At 44.1% G+C, this 16,673-nt stretch overlaps 1 protein-coding gene across 4 annotated transcripts; it reads right to left on the bottom strand.

The window, feature by feature from the left end:
* Positions 1-428: 428 nt before the first annotated feature.
* Positions 429-14,755, bottom strand: LOC141751311 (uncharacterized). 4 transcript variants are annotated; one of them, XM_074607872.1, is made up of 7 exons: positions 14,595-14,755; positions 14,229-14,321; positions 9,667-9,830; positions 8,533-8,844; positions 6,447-6,593; positions 5,293-5,415; positions 429-3,196 (listed from the first exon to the last, which is right to left on the bottom strand). In XM_074607872.1, the coding sequence occupies exons 3-7, from the start codon at positions 9,728-9,730 to the stop codon at positions 3,087-3,089; spliced, it is 756 nt and encodes a 251-aa protein (XP_074463973.1). In that variant the 5' UTR covers positions 9,731-9,830; positions 14,229-14,321; positions 14,595-14,755; the 3' UTR covers positions 429-3,086. The 4 variants fall into 4 exon arrangements, with proteins under 4 accessions (XP_074463973.1, XP_074463972.1, XP_074463975.1 ...); XM_074607871.1 differs by having other exon boundaries at positions 14,229-14,502; positions 14,595-14,718; XM_074607874.1 differs by lacking the exons at positions 14,229-14,321; positions 14,595-14,755 and adding an exon at positions 12,495-12,625.
* Positions 14,756-16,673: the final 1,918 nt, after the last annotated feature.

Raw genomic sequence — 16,673 nt, 5'->3', positions numbered from 1 at the left:
GTAGCACACAAGAGCTGCCAGCCGCCAGCAAAAGGAAATCTCAGCCGCAATTCACAGGTACCTCCTGCTCCCTCCCTGATATGATGAAAAGCTCTTCTTGCAGGCACTGCTCTCCGTGTGAATACATAGGGAAAGGGGCTGTTTCCAAAGAGTTTCTGGAATGCTCGAAAGCTTAGAAATTTCATCAATTATTGGAAAAAGAGAGTTCAGGAAGGCTGTGAAATGGCCTTTCATTTAGCCCTACAAAGGCACACTACTGGATACAAAAGCAGATGCCAGCAGACATCTGTCAGGAGACTCCCTGTCTTTGCTTTTGCAATATTTAAGTGAATTGACAATAATACTGGATTATGAGTTTGGGAATCACGATGGCGATACTTTGTAAAGGAGATTAAGATAGCAAATAACAATACGATCAACACAGGGTTACCAATGAACAGCCAGTTTTTAAGTTGATGTTTTATTATGATGATTATAGTAACAAAAACAATTTAAATCATTGAAGTTACAGCTATCAAATTATGGCATTTGGTGAGTCAGACCTCTTAATATTTGCCTATATTTTTCTATTGCAAAAGAACACAATGCAGTTGCTTAGAACAAACAGTGTAGATCTTTAAAGCTCTTTATAAGAGTTTTTCCTGGGCTGTGGGATGATTGGCGTCTACCAGCACAACACAACTCAGGAGTGGCAAAGTGAAACAGTTGGTAGTGATGCCGCGGAACACCACAGCAGAAAAAAAGACACGAAAAACAAAGTGTGCTTCAGTGAGCTGTAAAGATCACAAGGCTTGCATCTCGTGACTAATTTTGCTAAGCCACTGTCACTGGGTAGAGGTGTCCAAATATAACCTTTCTTCTCAAAACGTGTCCAGCTCTCTGTCCCCAACTGGTGTCAAAGAGTAGAAATTAAACCTGCGCATCATTAAACCTGAATCCCTGAAGTTAATACAACGTGAGTTCTCAAATATCACTTTGTCTTTTTTACAAAGGACTCAAAATCTGAGTTTACACCAAAACCACCCAGTGTCAGCCTTCAATTTGAACACCATATATATACACACATATAGATTTTTCAACACATAGACACATTTATTTTTCTCATTAAAAGACCACACAAAAGAACTGCCATGGCCTGCAATTTTAAGGCAATATTTTTCTAGATAGAGGAAAATAATGCATACACCACTGGAAATCTCCAGAAGCACAGTATACGGCTCGATTGTGTAAGCCGGAGCACTTGGCACTTCCTCAACGGCACCCACAGCGACAACGTACAGCAGAGGGGAACTAGCTGCAGTGGGGTCATAAAGTGAAAGGTCCATACCCGACATGAGTGGCCTTTTCCCAGGCTACAGCAGCAGATACGTTATTTCCTCCAAAAATTATGGCTTTTATCCCAAACAAACCTCTTCCTCACTCCTTTTGGACACAGCTGTACTCTGTCGAAAGCTTACAGCAGTCCTGTTCTGGGAAAAAACAGGAACTGCAATTGTGCTGAAGTGCTGTATAAAGAGAAGTGTTTTTCCTTCTTCTCTATATCCTTGAGCAGTCTGGACTCTTTACAGATACCCTTAGCTTTAGCTTATTGAATAAACATATTATAACATTCATCACGATATAACAGATTTCCCAACTGGATCAGCCAAAATAACATACTCAGTAAATACGCAAAAGCCTTTGAATAGCCAGGGATTGCCATCTCTTCATGAAGTTTTGACTGCATTCCACCACATTAAAATTGAAAAGACAAAATCCAACAAATAAGCTGAGCGTGGAGTTAAAAGGGTATCTTAGATCAGCATGAGTGTAAAGCCCCGACTGGGGAGCGGAGAAAAATCCCAACACATAACAGCACTAGTCTCCTGTGCCAAAAAAGAACACAATTTAAGCACAGAGGTTTTTCTGTATTTCTAAAACTAATTAATAACATTTTTTTTGATGTCTTTCATGATGAACTTTCCCTTTAGATGTGATTGTAGCAAATTTCAAGAGTCACATGTCATCCTACACCCTTTGAGATTTCCTGCTGGAAGTTTCAGCTGGTCTATGGGTAATTAAACCATGTCAAAATGATTCACTACATACCCATAGTGCTTCAGGGATCTGCTTTTCCAATTGTGCTGCTGGTGACTTTTGCTCAAAAGCCTGATACTAGATTAGGTCTAATGCAAACTTTTGAGGATTTATTCAAATCAAGCGTGGATGATAAATCATTTGAAGATGACATACTGCCAGTGAACTACCAAATGGGGATCCCTGAAGTGCAGAATTTCATCGCACGCTGTCTGCATGCAGGATACCCAAACCTGTCTTCAGATGCAGAAATACTGCAGTCTTTTCTGATAGGTTCCTGTCCACTGGCATTACTGTTGAAAGTATCGTACAATAAAATCGCCAGTATTATGACCTAATTTGTCAGGGAGGTTGATATCATACTTCTGTTCAGGCTGGGAGGGGGCTATGGCCTCCATGACCCAATGCCATTTCTGAGGGAGCTGGATATAGCCCTCACATCCACCCTTGCCCAGGAACGAGCACACACAGGAGATGTCCTCACCCTGCATGTGGCTGGCAAAATCAAACACCTATTCAAAATGCCAAAGCCCTCTAAGTCAACAAACCAATCACCTGTACCAAATGCTTTTTTCGATCTAGAGACTACCTCGGAGTTAAAAAAATAAAGACTCATAGGCGTGCTATCGCATTACAAAATAGAAGACATGCAGAGAACATCTGCCTCAGGGTTCACAGATCCCTCCTGAGCACAGATACAGTTCTCTCAAGAATTTCAGATGAACTGATAGTTTCAGTCATGAAAACCACTGAGAGAATTCAGCTGGCTTAAACTCGTGCTGCTGAGCCAGCTGCACGTCTTGCGATGACTGCTGTCCTCAGCCGAGCACCAGGAGAGGACAGGAGATCCAGGGATCTTCTCGTGTTGCTTGTGAAGGCCTGGAGCTGGACGACTGTGGCAATCACAGTCCTCAGTGAATGCGTAGATGTGGTGAAGGTACGTTTGTGAAAACTACCATGAGGTGTCGTATAAAATGAGCTGAAGAAATTCAGATGAATGCTGTATGTCATTATTGAGGAGTATGCTGCTGGAATAGAGGCATGGTTTTCCCATTTGTAGATCTTTTCCAAATAGATGTGAAGTTTTTCATGTCAAGAAGCAGTTTGTTTTTTCTATCAGCTGCAGAATTGAAGGAAAAAGATCTGTGAGACCACCAAAGGCACAAGTTGATTTCACTGATATAACCCAATTGCCTGTATTTAAGCTCAGAAATCTGAAGTGTAAAGTCCTCAGGGCAGCTACCTTGTTCCAATTGCTACTGATGTCCCACTCCTTGCTCTGAAAGGTGAAAGAACTGCAGCTTCTTTGTACAGCGAGTTCATGGCATCTCTGCTGAAACGCTGCCCCGTTGCTGTGGCCCATCAGCCTTTGCCTTAGAGGGGCTCTAGGACAGGCCTGAAACATCACCGAGCGTTACACCACAGGGCAGGACCTCAGGAGAGCCACTAGCGGTCAAATTTTTACCTATCACATCAATATATCAATATGTCTTAACATAACAACTGCAGTGAAATGAGAGTTGTGTTATCTTCAGTGGGTTTTGCAAGCACTTGTGCAACTCTCGTTTTTCACAGATAGCCTTGCGTTTTCTCTAACTGTAGATGTGCAAACATCTCAGCTAGTTCCCATTGGCTTCCTTTAGAGTTACCAGAGAGAAATAGGCACCTTCACAGGGTTATTCATCTGTTTCATCTTAAAACCATTTTAAGGCGAGATGAATCACCTTCAAGACAGCTATTTCTCTCCTTTCTCTAGACAGAGAGCACAGGATAAAAATCTTGAACTTTAACTTCTAACCAATAAGTTAACCAAATTCAGACTTAGAAATCTAATTCTTAAACTTCTAGATGGAAACAAGCAACATTTGTTTCTAAAGGATGGACTAGTTCAGTAACTGAGAGGACATCTCTCAGCTTCTGGCCTTACACGAGGTCCCATAAACCCTGGAGCCAAGTTGGCTACAGGATATAGGGGGGGATCAAGGGGCGTCTGTAGAAATGCGTAAATGATCCACACACGAGTACTAGAACCACTGCAAAGTCATGTAGGGGCTAAAATCTATTGACTCAGACTTGATGCAGGGAGGAAACGGGCATCCACTGAACACGGTCCTAGTAAACACATCTAGTTCTTCACTGAACACCCTCCTGCCATTGTAGTAATGCGATTTCAGCATTTACCAGAATTAAACCCCAAAAAGTAAAATCTTACTATTAAAAAACTGGTGGATCACTATGATACGTCCTAGGAAAACAATAGCAAAAAAAGTAGCAGCATTAGCAAGGATTTACTTAGAAGACTGAAAAGTAACAGACTTGCAGTTGTTTTTTTCCTAATTTATATTTGTCTGAAATTCCTGAGCAACTCATTGGTATCCATCTCAAACAGATCCACAGGCCTTGTGTTTTGTCCACAAATCCCACCCCATGTGGCAGGTGTGATGCTTTGCCATATGACAGCACAGTTGCATCCCAAGTTCTATACTCTGTTGCAGCACAACTGTTTCAGAAGTAAGAGGTGGTTTCGTATTATCTCACTTCAAGAATGCCACAGTCTCTGTGTCATGATGGAGGAGGGAAGAGCAGAGTGCGATTCCGAGGAAGGCAGGTGTTTCCAGAAGATTTTATTCACATGACTCCCTATTTACTCCTTAGAGCCTATCCCAGCCCTTTCCATGCATATTAGTTTACAAACCAAACTCTTCCCTTGGATGTATCACGGAGAATATTCTGTCTTAAATTAAAATTGGCTCTTTAGTGGGCAGAGCTGTGAGTGGGAGCCACTCACCCAAAGGACCTGTCAGCCCACGTCTGGATGTCCAGTGGTCTCCTGAGCTGTGACATGTCTCTGCAGAGGAAGCTGCCCAGAAACGTTGCAGTCCAAGACTGCTCCAAGGCACTGGATCCCACCGAGGTAGGGCTGAGTGATGCAATCGCTTGTCTGTATTACTGTACCAGCCAGGAAATGTATTCTGGGCTTAGTTTTCATAATAAAGTCAGCCGACTGGGGACTATGCCATGGCACTAAATGCAGAGGTGGAGTTCATACCAGCTGTCAGCCCAGCCTCCCCTTCACTGTGAATATCACTTAGCAACTTCATAAACAATATTATGGAAATAGGATCCAGAAAGAAAACCCTGTATGCTTTTTCCACTACCAGCGCCGTTTGCAAGGCATGTTACCCATAGGAAACATCACATTTTGTCAGAATGTACCTTGGCCATTTCGGTTCTGTCGAACACAATACGTTGCCAGTACTGCTCCACAAGCCCCAAGAATCAGTATTGTGGTGATGATGCCAATGCTACTCTTTTCATCAACTGAAAGTTGAGGATCATCTGGAAAGTAGAAGAAAATAGAGTTCAAGTGAATCAAAGGACGTTTGCCAAGAAATGAGCTTGCCTCATAAGCACCAGCTAGGAAGAACTGGTGCTTCTGCAATGGAGGCCACAAAAGCTCATAATGAGAGAAGAACTGGTGAATGAGAGAACGAATAGCCTCTAGCTTAGGATCTCTTAAGGAAGATACCTGTAACAAAAGAATGACTCTATCAACATTCGAAGCAAATTCTTGACTCCCCACCACAACAAATACCTTTGAACTTCTCTCTCATCTGAAATAACCAAAAACAAGAGGTGCAAAGCCCATCCTTAACGACAGGTTCAAAGGCCACTAAGGAAATCCATTTTGACCATTTCTTAAAGACCTCAATGCACAGGAATTTAAACATATAAATATCTAGAAAGGGTATTTTAATACTTGTTTAATTTGGAAGTGAAATAATAGAATCATCCAGCGCACATTCAAAATTTACCAAAGAAAAATCCCCAAACAAAGAAAACCCAAACAACACAGGAAAATGCAAAAGGCCATAGCTCTACCAAGGACTCCCCCCAGAAAAGGATAAACAGAGTTTACTTGCCCCAAGTAAAGACACCCTGTTTTGTCCATAAGCTAAGGAAGACAACAGGGATTTCTACAGTGAAAGAAATTTGGACAGAAAAATAAGTTTGTGTGACAACTGTCCTCTTAGTCTGGAGGTAAAGCCTCATTTATTATGTACTGGTGAGTGGAATTCTTGGAAACTTGTTGCACGCCCATCACGTACCGCATTCCCCCAGCGTCCCCGCACCTAGAGCTACACAGCTATGGTTACAGAAACTTATACCTACAAGTATACATTTCCAGGAGTGGGAAGTGACACTGGCTAGGGGAAAATCCCCGAGTTTGGATGGCTACAGCATGTGTGGGTCCAAGGTGTGAATGTACAGTACATCCACCCCCCTCCATGTCAAACTCCAGCCACATCAAGATGTCTGGGCAAAACACTCGCAAAGCAAAGGCCAAACAAACACGGGAAGAGACTAACCTAGATTTCCCTCATCAGGGATGTCAGCTGTTGATTTTCCAGTTTTCTCACTCAGGTAGCACTCCAGGGAACTTCTGGACATTATGAAGTTTATCTGTGCTGTACAGCAAATTTTAGTGATGCTACCACTCACACTTGCTGAGGAAGCTAAAAGGGAAGAGAAATTTTAATATAAATATGGATCATTTGTAAGAGCTTCAATCAAGGGTTAAAGAGGTTAATATGTTAAAAAAGCGGATCCTTCATGTACCACAAAAAATTGGAGATTGCTACAATCATATTTAATTCACGAACTGTCCAAAGCAACCAGTCATCATTTAGATTTTCTTCTCACTAAAGCTGATGAACCGCTCTATGAACCAATAATGGAAATCTTCAAATTTGAGGAAGGCGAAAAAGTTTTCACAGGTAATTAAGAAAACCAAAACATTTGTAAAAAGCTTATCATTACCTTTTCGCATTTAAATTCTACACAAATAATAATCATGACAAAATTTTGCATCTTCCATTTACCCACAGGAACCAAAGAAGAGGAACAAGCAGCTGTATAAATCTCAGAGGTCGCAAAGTGGTTCTCCTGCCCAGCCCGCATGCCACTGTGGCGTTATCTAACTCATTCCTCTTCTAAGAGGTGGGAAATGTACAGGCCATTATATTGAAAACTCCTTCCTACCTACACATTCCACACTCAGCACATCCACCAGTTACCCTCCCAAGGGATACAAGGCTTCTATGTCTACAGCAATTTCCAGTTGTCACTCTGGATGTTTTAGTGTCACGCAAGCTTCACACAGTGGCAACAGCATGTAGATATTTTGCAATGGTAAGCATAAATCCAGGAGAGAAACGGTTTACACTGATCAGAAATTAAATACACAAGGAACTGTTAGGCTGAACAAAAGTATATGAAGGTTGAGAATTGGGCCCCCAACATAAGAAGGATACGGATCTGTTGGAGCGAGTCCAGAGGAGGCCACGAAGAAAATCAGAGGACTGGAGCACCTCTGCTGTGAGGACAGGCTGAGAGACTTGTTCAACCTGGAGAAGAGAAGGCTCCAGGGAGACCTTAGAGCCCCTTCTAGTACCTGAAGGGGACCTACAGGAAAGCTGGGGAGGGACTCTGGATCAGGGAGTAGGGCGATAGGATGAGGCGTAACAGTTTTAAACTGAAAGAGGGGAGATTTAGATTGGATATTGGGAAGAAATTCTTTGCTGTGAGGGTGGTGAGCCCCTGGCCCAGGTTGCCCAGAGAAGCTGTGGCTGCCCCATCCCTGGAGGGGTTCAAGGCCAGGCTGGACGGGGCTTGGAGCAACCTGGTCTGGTGGGAGGTGTCCCTGCCCAGGGCAGGGGCTGGCACTGGGTGATCTTTAAGGTCCCTTCCAACCCAAACCATTCCATGATTCTATGATTTTTTTCTTGTTTTCTTCTGTCAGCAATAAGATTAAAAGGATGGTCTAAGCCAAACAAGAGAGGTGATGAAAGCCACTTTCAGAGAATTATCTATGGCCAGGAGGGCAAAGCCAAATATATATTCAGTCACATGTTGACTGGTGAAATGTCATTGACTTGGATGGAGTTCAACTAAATTACACCCATGCAACCTGACTCACCACGAAGTTTTGCCTTCTTGAAGCCATTTGATACATGTACTGACAGGCATTTTTATTGCTGAATTTGACAGGTTCATGGAAGGATACCGCCTGGTTATTTACTGAATTGTACAGAAGAGCAATACAGAATGGCTCTTTAGACTAGACCCAGATTTCAGTGTGTACTGCCTGAAGTAGATGGGATTCATATATTGCAAACTCGCACAGATTTGGACCTTGAGAATTGCTGTTGCCAATAAAAAAAAATCTTTATAAATCAGGGTCACATGAGTTTATCTAAATCTCTACTACTATAATTTTAAGCAGTTTGACCTGAGAGAATTTAAATTATTAATGACTTAATGACTTTTTCACAAAAGAAACTAATTTTGACAAATTAGTTTACTCATTAGCCTCGCTGTTTGCCCAAATATATAACAGTTCGGTTTCATAACCGGAAATGTGTTTTCCATGTGTTCATACGCAGTAGAGCATACCTCCAGAATTCACAATGCCACATGAGTCTCCTAGTCCGCGATCGTTCTCCCAGAAGATGGCATAAATTCCTTTATAAGAAGTATTTTCTTGCTGAAAGCACATACTGATGCTTGTTTCATATATCCTCAACTGAATTGCTTTATTTGAAAATTTCTCATTTTGTGTTTTAGCAATTATTGCAAAGCCTTCATAATTGCTTGGTTCACATGCCTCGATCTCACAGTCTTCACAATGGTAGACTGTCACACTTGTGTTGCCAGAGGAAGAGTCTTGTGTCGTCTCAGCAGGGTTGCCACTGGGCATGGCAGTATCTACATGAGAAAACAAAGACAAATTATTTTCTACCGGTTTTCTCCCAAGACTTTTAGTGTTAGAGAATAGGTTTGGTAGACAAACCTAGCCATGGCTTAGGAGACATTGTCTGCCAATGGGCAATTTTTACATGGTACAGGGCCCAGTCCCCCAAATTAATTTTTTGGGTAGAAATACAACATAATTCCCCCATTGCTGCCACTGGGGTTTTAACTAGGAAGCTGGCAGCTTGGGAAGTGAGTTGAAAGACATTTCTCTTGTTGATCTAAGAGGTTCTCTGCCCAGACAGACTCAGATGAATCACCTGTTCTTATTTTTTTGCCTTCCAAACTCCTTGGCATAATGCTATCAGGTGTATCTCCAGCAGACACCCAGATCCCAGGACAAATGAAGTTCACAGCGGAGCTGCCAGACTACACCCAGCTAGATCCAGAGTCTCCCTGATGCAGTTCAGTGTTCCAGCAGGCAACAGGTCTACAGCCAAGCCAACACTCACCAGCAGCCTGGCTGAAGCACCGGAGTATGCTGGGGCTGGGTGCTGAGAGCTGACTCATTCAGACCGCCCTGGTAAAGAGCCAGTCCTTTGAGGGAGCGCTCACCTCATCTGATTTCAGACAGATCCAAAAAGTTGCCCTTCCCAAGTTAGGTGATTGTGACAGGTCAAATAAATCAACCTTCACCTTCTTAATTCCTTTTCTCACCTTAGTGGATTTTGTGGTCTTAGTTTTAACTGGACACCACTGAGTTTTCTGATAACAGTTTAAAATTTTTTAGCTACTAGCGTGCAGTGAAAAGCAATGAGATCAAACAAGGAGACTCACTTGGACGGAGAGCTGCGATGGTCAGAAGCAGGAACCATAATGTCTTGAAGCGGGGAGAGTCCATCAGGCTGCTGCGTGTGCTCAGCTCCAACAGTGCTGGATGCTCTCCTAGATCCTCCACGATCCCCGAGCAGGCTCACCAGGCTCCTCCCTCAGTCATCTCCCTGTTTGAACATTAAACTCAGTGTTTAGCATCCATTATCTCATTCTTATTATCTTTCTCCACTCAAAAAAACAACAAACAAAAAAACCCAAACAAAACAACTTCCAGGCCAACTGCTGTAAAGCTTCTTCTTGCCAAGATAGCTGGAATACAGGCAAAGAAACACTCATGCTGCTCAGCTGCTACAGCACTCTGGCTTTTGCAAATGCCAAACTCATACCCTTTTCCATCTCTGGGTCAGTCACAGCAGGAGAAGACACATGGTCTTTCTGCAGGGAAAGAGAAATCCCTCCTGAGCCTGCTGGGCAGGAGGCTCCACGTCCAGGTCCTCCACGCTCCTCAAGACAGTGGCCCTGCACACATCTTTCACTTGTTCATGCAACAAATAACATCTTGACTTGCTGCCACTTCCAAAACACACAAAAAATTAGACATGGAGGATGTTCTGTGCTGAATGAGTGTTTTGCTTGACCTAAGATGAAATATTTATTGTCAAATTAAAACTTATTTTTAATTTGGATGACCTGATAGGAAACATCTGTTCAAATTAAATACACAAACAAACAAACACTTAGTATTTCTTTCCAAAAAATGCCTTGGATTCAGTCACAAATTCATCCTCAATCATTTCAAGAAAACTGTGATGAATTTGTGAAATACGCTTTAGTAAAACACAAGTTTCACTTTCCAAAGAAGAAAGAAAAACAATCTGGAAAATTCACTTAACTTTCCTCCCTAGCCTAGCTCTGGAAAACACAAACTGCTTTGCTTCTAGGAGCTTTTCATTAGCAGCTTTCATTAAAACAACTTTTTTTTGGTATGTCACTACCTGAGAAGTACCTCAAGGAAGTTTCGAAATGAATTATGCATTAATTCCTAATTATGCATTAATTCTTTTCTTTTAAGCAGAAGTTAATGATTGCTTAACTCTCGTTATCTGTGTCAGTGTAGAGCTGCAGAAAGTCCCATCCCACTTCCCAGAAACTGATGAGACAGGAGGAACACAAAACCTACACACCAAGCCTTTTCCGACAGGCGCCCAAGGCAATCTTTGAGACCATCTGCAGAATTTCCTGGGGAATACAATCTGGCCCCCCCCCCCCCGCAGTGCCCCAAAGCTCTCGACACCCCCAGGCAGGGCCCAAGCCCAGGAGATGCTGGACCAAGCCGAGGTCCTGGCGCTGCTCTATCCGCCCCCACAAAGGTGTGATCCATCCACTTCCACTTCACACCACACGAGGGACCAATTCTTCCATTTTACGCAGGGGGCTCCTTCTCACCTATACAATCTTGCAAGAATTGCTTCTTGCCCCACCGAGGATTAACAACACTCAGAGCATCAAACGAGCGCAGCATCTTTTCTCATCCTCTTCCCATACCTCTAAAAATAACTCCTGTCTTTTTGATTTTGGGTGGGTTTTTTTTTTTTCAAAAACAGTTCACTCATTACTGACTTCATCCTGTTTCCTGCTGTGCAAAGCACCAGTTAACAATGTCCCCTGTCCCCTGCAGGCGAGGAGAAAGCCAAAGGACTATCGTCAACCACTGAACCACAGAACCATTTAGGTTGGAAAAGACCCTAAAAGAACATCGAGTCCAACTGTTAACCTAGCACTGCCAAGTCCACCACTGTACTATGTCCTTAAGTACCACATCTACACATCTTTTAAATACCTCCAGATTATTATACCTCCTTGTCCTCCTCGGAGCACCAGCCTGATGCAGTCCTCACCAGCTGCAGCACACCTGGCTGAGTTATTTGCCCAGAGACAATAAGTGATTTTTTTCCCCAGTAGTTTTCAGACCGAGGTCTGCACCTTCTGTCCTTGTTCCTTCTGTCTTCTCTTCTCTTTTGTGATCTTCTTGCCTCATCCTTGCCCCTCCTCTCATTGTGCTCAGAGGACATCTCCCTTCCTCTTCTCTCTGGTGACATTCCTTCCCACTGCCCCTCTTCTCTTCATTTTCAAAAGCCAGAACACTGTCCACCGAATCTCTGCCCCCTCCCACTGGTCGGTCTTAAAATCCTCTTTTTTGGCTGGTTTCTGAGCGTCTTCAGCTGTCTTGGCCACTTCCTGCCATCAGTTTTAAACTTATTTTAACAATAAAACACTCAAATCTAAAATGAAACATGCTCTTGGGATAGAAAAGATTTTTCATCAGGTTTTTTGCCTGTTTGCCTCTCTTTTCCAGGCAATAACAACCACGAGGAGCTGGAGTTCCTTCACCAACACACCCTGCTGACCAGCTTTTCCCCAGGTAAGACCTGACCCCATGAACAAGCCAACCTGACCTCCCTGGCAGGAGGAAGTGGATTTAACCAGAAAGTTGTAGAGCCCTAACAAGGTCTTTGGTTTTGTTTTAGAAAAGATCTATTTGCATAAAAATCACTACCCAAAACTCTCCAGCTTTTCTGTCTCCCGAAACTTCATAGCAAACACAACTCGATAAACAACTCCAACGTTTGCCAAAAAAAGTCAGTTGGTTATTAACACAATAACATCATTTCTACCCGAGGAAAGGTCCTCTCTCCAAGTTAAAAGCTAAAGACACAGAATATTCTGTTCAGACACCTGCATTTTCTCACTCCGGCACAAGTTAAACCAGCTCATCACCTTTCCAGTGTGCATCCTCCCACCTACCCACCTCTGCCACCGCCACAGCTCACCTGAGGCTGCCACTTCAGTGGGGACCCCGCGGTGACAGCGCAGGATGGGGGTCACCCAAAGGCCCGGCCGAGGAGCTGCGGAGCAGGACTGCTGCCCCCGGGTCGCTCTCCAAGCCACCCTCAAGTGCAGTGACGGAGCCGTGAGATCCAGTGCTATTCCCCAACTGCACACACTGCATTCCCCTGCCCCGTCTCTCTCCTCCAGCCCACGGCCTGGCCGACCATACAAGCCATATACTAACGTGCTTATAAAGCTGTAGACCCCCAGGCCGTGGGGTCCCCACTGAAGTGGCAGCCTCAGGTGAGCTGTGGCAGTGGCAGAGGTGGGTAGGTGGGAGGATGCACACTGGAAAGGTGATGAGCTGGTTTAACTTGTGCCGGAGTGAGAAAATGCAGGTGTCTGACCAGAATATTCTGTGTCTTTAGCTTTTAACTTGGAGAGAGGACCAGAAAATATTTATTTGGTACCCAAAAGTATCCCATGGAGAGGATTTAAGTTTCAAACAGTCTGAAGAAAATAATTCTATAAGGAAGTAAGGAAGCAACAAATTAAAACCCAAAGAACTCAGAAGATCCTACAGATTCTATTTTCTACTCTAAGTTCCTTCCCAGAAAAGGAGCAGAATTCACAGATGAGCTAATTTGTGTATTACTTTCAGTACTGGTTCCACCTTGTTGATCTGCTGAAAACTGCTCTCAACAAGACTTTGCAATTAAAAAAACCCCCACAAAACAAATACCACGGGAAGAGATAAAACAGAGTGAGTCTATGTGTGCAGTTTGTTTACACAGCTCCAATAAGCCAATACCGAAAGCAATCAGCAGGACTCTGTGCTTGAGACAAAAAATCTCTGCAAAAATTCTGAGAGTAAAGTACAGGGCTCCCCAGCAACTGCTCTTAAAAATAATTTCCACAGTCACCATTAGAATACACTAATAACATTTTATTTTCTGCTTGCAGCCCCTTAAGGCAAGCAGCATGAACTGTTTCACTAGTTTAATTTCTTTTCTTTTAAAAGCAACATCCTTACTGACTGACACTTTCTGGTTTGGTTCTCAGTTTTGTTTTTTCTGCACGCAGAGCCACCAGGGCGCCCACAGGTCCCTTTGGGGAGCGGAGCAGTAGCCAGAGGGAAAACAAGGCACAATCAGCTCCAGCTTGAGTGAGAGCGTCTCATGGGAAAGGAAGAGAGCGGCAAAGATTTCTACTGCAACCCTCCTGGCAAATTATCCTTTATTTGCAAATATGACAGACAGGATGGCAATTTTGGAAAAGGGGATATAAGCAAAACATGCTAAGGAGCTAGGAGGAAAAAAAAAAATCATGTTAATTGTGTGTGGGAAAATTTATTTGGGAATTATATGAAGATGAATATGTCTAACAAACTTATTCTATTACTTCTGTGGTCACTCACACATAAATTGCACAACTTAACAAAGCTGCTGGGTTTTCGCATTCACTCGAGCAATGTGAAAGCAGCGCAGAACTGTATGAGTTGGCAGTCAGGGCTGTGAAAAGCGGTGTTAGTTATTTAGCAAGATCATGCACATGAGTAATAGATATTCTTCCTTATGGAGAAAATGTGAAACACATTAATCGTTTCCCTTTTCACCGCAGACTGTTTCAGTGCCTGTTTCTTAAAGCCTACTCAAAAAGAGGAAACGGCAACAATTTGCAAGAGAAAAGGCTGGCTGTAAGACAGGACCCCTTAAAGAAGAAAACAGGGTGAGTACCTCCAAAGTTGTTTGCATCCGTGCCTCTCCCCTTCTCCATGCGCCTGAGCAGCCTTTCCAGCTCCTGGGTCACTCAGCTCCTCTTCCACAGCCCTGCACAGGAGATGCAGAAGCCACTTAGATCCCAGAGTAAAAGGTTCATCACCGGCTTCCCCCTTCTTTAAAAAGTAACTGGATTTTCATTTTCAGTTTCGCTTGCTATGGGCCACAGGGCAGTGGTGTCACTCAGCGATGCGAACGAGGTAAGTCCACGCTGCTGCATGGGACTCTGCAGCTGGAAAGTATAGAAAAAAAATCACACCCCCAGAAAACCTCCCAGGAACCTGCTTATGGGGACCTGGGGAGCAAATCTGTCTTTCCACATACTGCGACAGTGATGTGAATGGACTGGATCCGAGATCTGCTCCTGGGTCTGCTACTAATTGCCGATGCACAGAGTCCCAGAGCCTCCAGCACGGAGCTGAGCTCAGTTTATTCCCCGGCAGGGATCAGTGTTGAAGGACACCCCGCCAAAACATGCATGTTTCAGCAGCACTTCTGCTCTTTGCCTGGATTTGTGCCCATCACGTAAGCCGGCAGGGGCAGTCGGGAACAGAGGGTTGGGCAGAGTGTTTGCACAGCCCCCAGTAAATCAAAGAAACCTTTCTAATTCCCAGACCTTTTGCAACTCAGGTAAAATAACGCTCAGTGCCCTCAAAGCACTTGGAGATTAATGCTGCACGTATTCATTTTTCAATGGGCCACTTTTACATTCATTCTTTAATAGAGGAAATGTTATTTATTAATTCTGACCATAGAATGAAGGCTTCAAGGACCTGTTCTGCAGTATTTCACACCCTCTGTGGTCTGCTGTGCTTCAGTTCATCTTCTCTGCAGGGGCTAATAGGGCTGGTGGGAGGCTTCTTTGAACAGAGCCTTCCTAATTTCATTTCTCTTGTCCCCTTCTTTCACGTAGGACCCACGCTGGCCTGAAAGGATCACCTCCAGCATGCATACAAGGCTTCTAGATCACTGGAGGCAAAGTTTAATACTGATAGCAGCAAGTCAAGAGGTGTATGCATTGGTTTCCAGGAGTGCAACACAAGCTGAAACAGCCACTCTCTCGGTAGGTCCCATGACTGCAAATTTTTCATTCCAGTCTGCTACGCTGGTTCTCAGCATACTGTTCAGCAGTGACTTCACAGCAAGCTTATGCTAAAAACAAATGTTTGCGCTATTCGCAAATAGTCCAGACTGCCAAATTCACACATACCAAAAAGAAAACAGGATCAAAAAAAACCCACCATCTGAAGCCAGCAACAGCCAGCCAAACAGCCTGTCTTCCTATTTGTGGGCTTCAGGGGGTTTTGCAATGCTGGAAGCCATCTGTAGGCAATACCCTGTTCCCAGGAAAGGGAACATTCTCTGCCCCCCCACTGTCTGCTTGGAGGCTGCAGCTGGGAGCACATCCTCCAGAAATCAGGCTCAGGGAAAAGCAAAGGAAGGTCCCAGTTGACTGGGGCTCAGCACAGATGCTACACAAGAGCATCCTCAAAGCAGCAGCGTCACGGCAGCTGCAAGATTTCCTTTCCATGTTCCCTTTCACCTGCCTCACCAGTCTGAGCCTCTGGCTCCTGCGCAGCAGTGCTAATCATCCATAAGCAGCTCAAAATAAGCTGCTGTGACAGTCTTTAGGAGGGCTGCCATCCACCCTGCCCTGCATGGCAGAGCTGGATGGGGCCACTAGAAATGAAAGTGGCAGGGCAGAGATTTGCAGGGCTATAAAAGTGATGAACTGATGAAATTATATACTTTAGGATGCGCAGCCAGTACCAAAGAAGAGCTTTTAACGCACAAAAAATACCCATGTGCTGTCATATGGCTTGTCCTGGAAGCTGGGATTTTGCCTGTGGCAAATCAGTTTGGGTCAGTGTAGGTGGCTGAGACAAGAGAGTGGCACCATCCTGAAGGGTAAAGAGCATCACTGAGTAGATAAAAAAAAGTGGGGAGCCTCATGTCAAAACCAGGGAGCGGTCAGGACACAGACCAAAATCTCACTGTGCAACCTGCCACGAAGAATCATAGAATCATAGAATTGCTGAGGTTGGAAGGGACCTTTAAGATCATCGAGTCCAACCTTTAGCCTACCCTGACAAAAGCCACTTCTAAACCATGTCCCTAAGTGCCCCATCTACCCTTTTTTTAAACACCTCCAGGGATGGTGAATCCACCACCTCCCTGGGCAGCCTATTCCAATGTTTAATAACCCTTTCAGTGAAAAAATGTTTCCTAATATCTAATCTAAACCTCCCCTGACGTAACTTGAACCCGTTTCCCCTCGTCCTATCACTTGTCACCAGGGAGAAGAGGTCAGCCCCCATCTCTCTACAACCTCCTTTCAGGTAGTTGTAGAGGGTGATAAGGTCTCCCCTCAGCCTCCTCTTCTCCAGGCTAAACAACCCCAGC

This window comes from Larus michahellis, chromosome 14 (assembly GCF_964199755.1).
Source record: "Larus michahellis chromosome 14, bLarMic1.1, whole genome shotgun sequence".
NCBI classification, from domain to species: domain Eukaryota; kingdom Metazoa; phylum Chordata; class Aves; order Charadriiformes; family Laridae; genus Larus; species Larus michahellis.
Note: the sequence above shows the minus strand (reverse complement) of the source record. Positions and strands in the feature narration are given on the sequence as shown.

Excerpts from the sequence above, each read along its gene's own strand:
- LOC141751311 (XM_074607872.1), bottom strand. The coding sequence starts at position 9,730 with ATGGACTCTCCCCGCTTCAAGACATTATGGTTCCTGCTTCTGACCATC. Across the intron at positions 6,594-8,532 it reads TGGCATTGTGAATTCTGGAG|CTTCCTCAGCAAGTGTGAGT; the intron begins GTATGCTCTACT and ends CTTCCCTTTTAG. Across the intron at positions 3,197-5,292 it reads ACAGAACCGAAATGGCCAAG|CTGATAGAAAAAACAAACTG; the intron begins GTACATTCTGAC and ends TCAATTCTGCAG.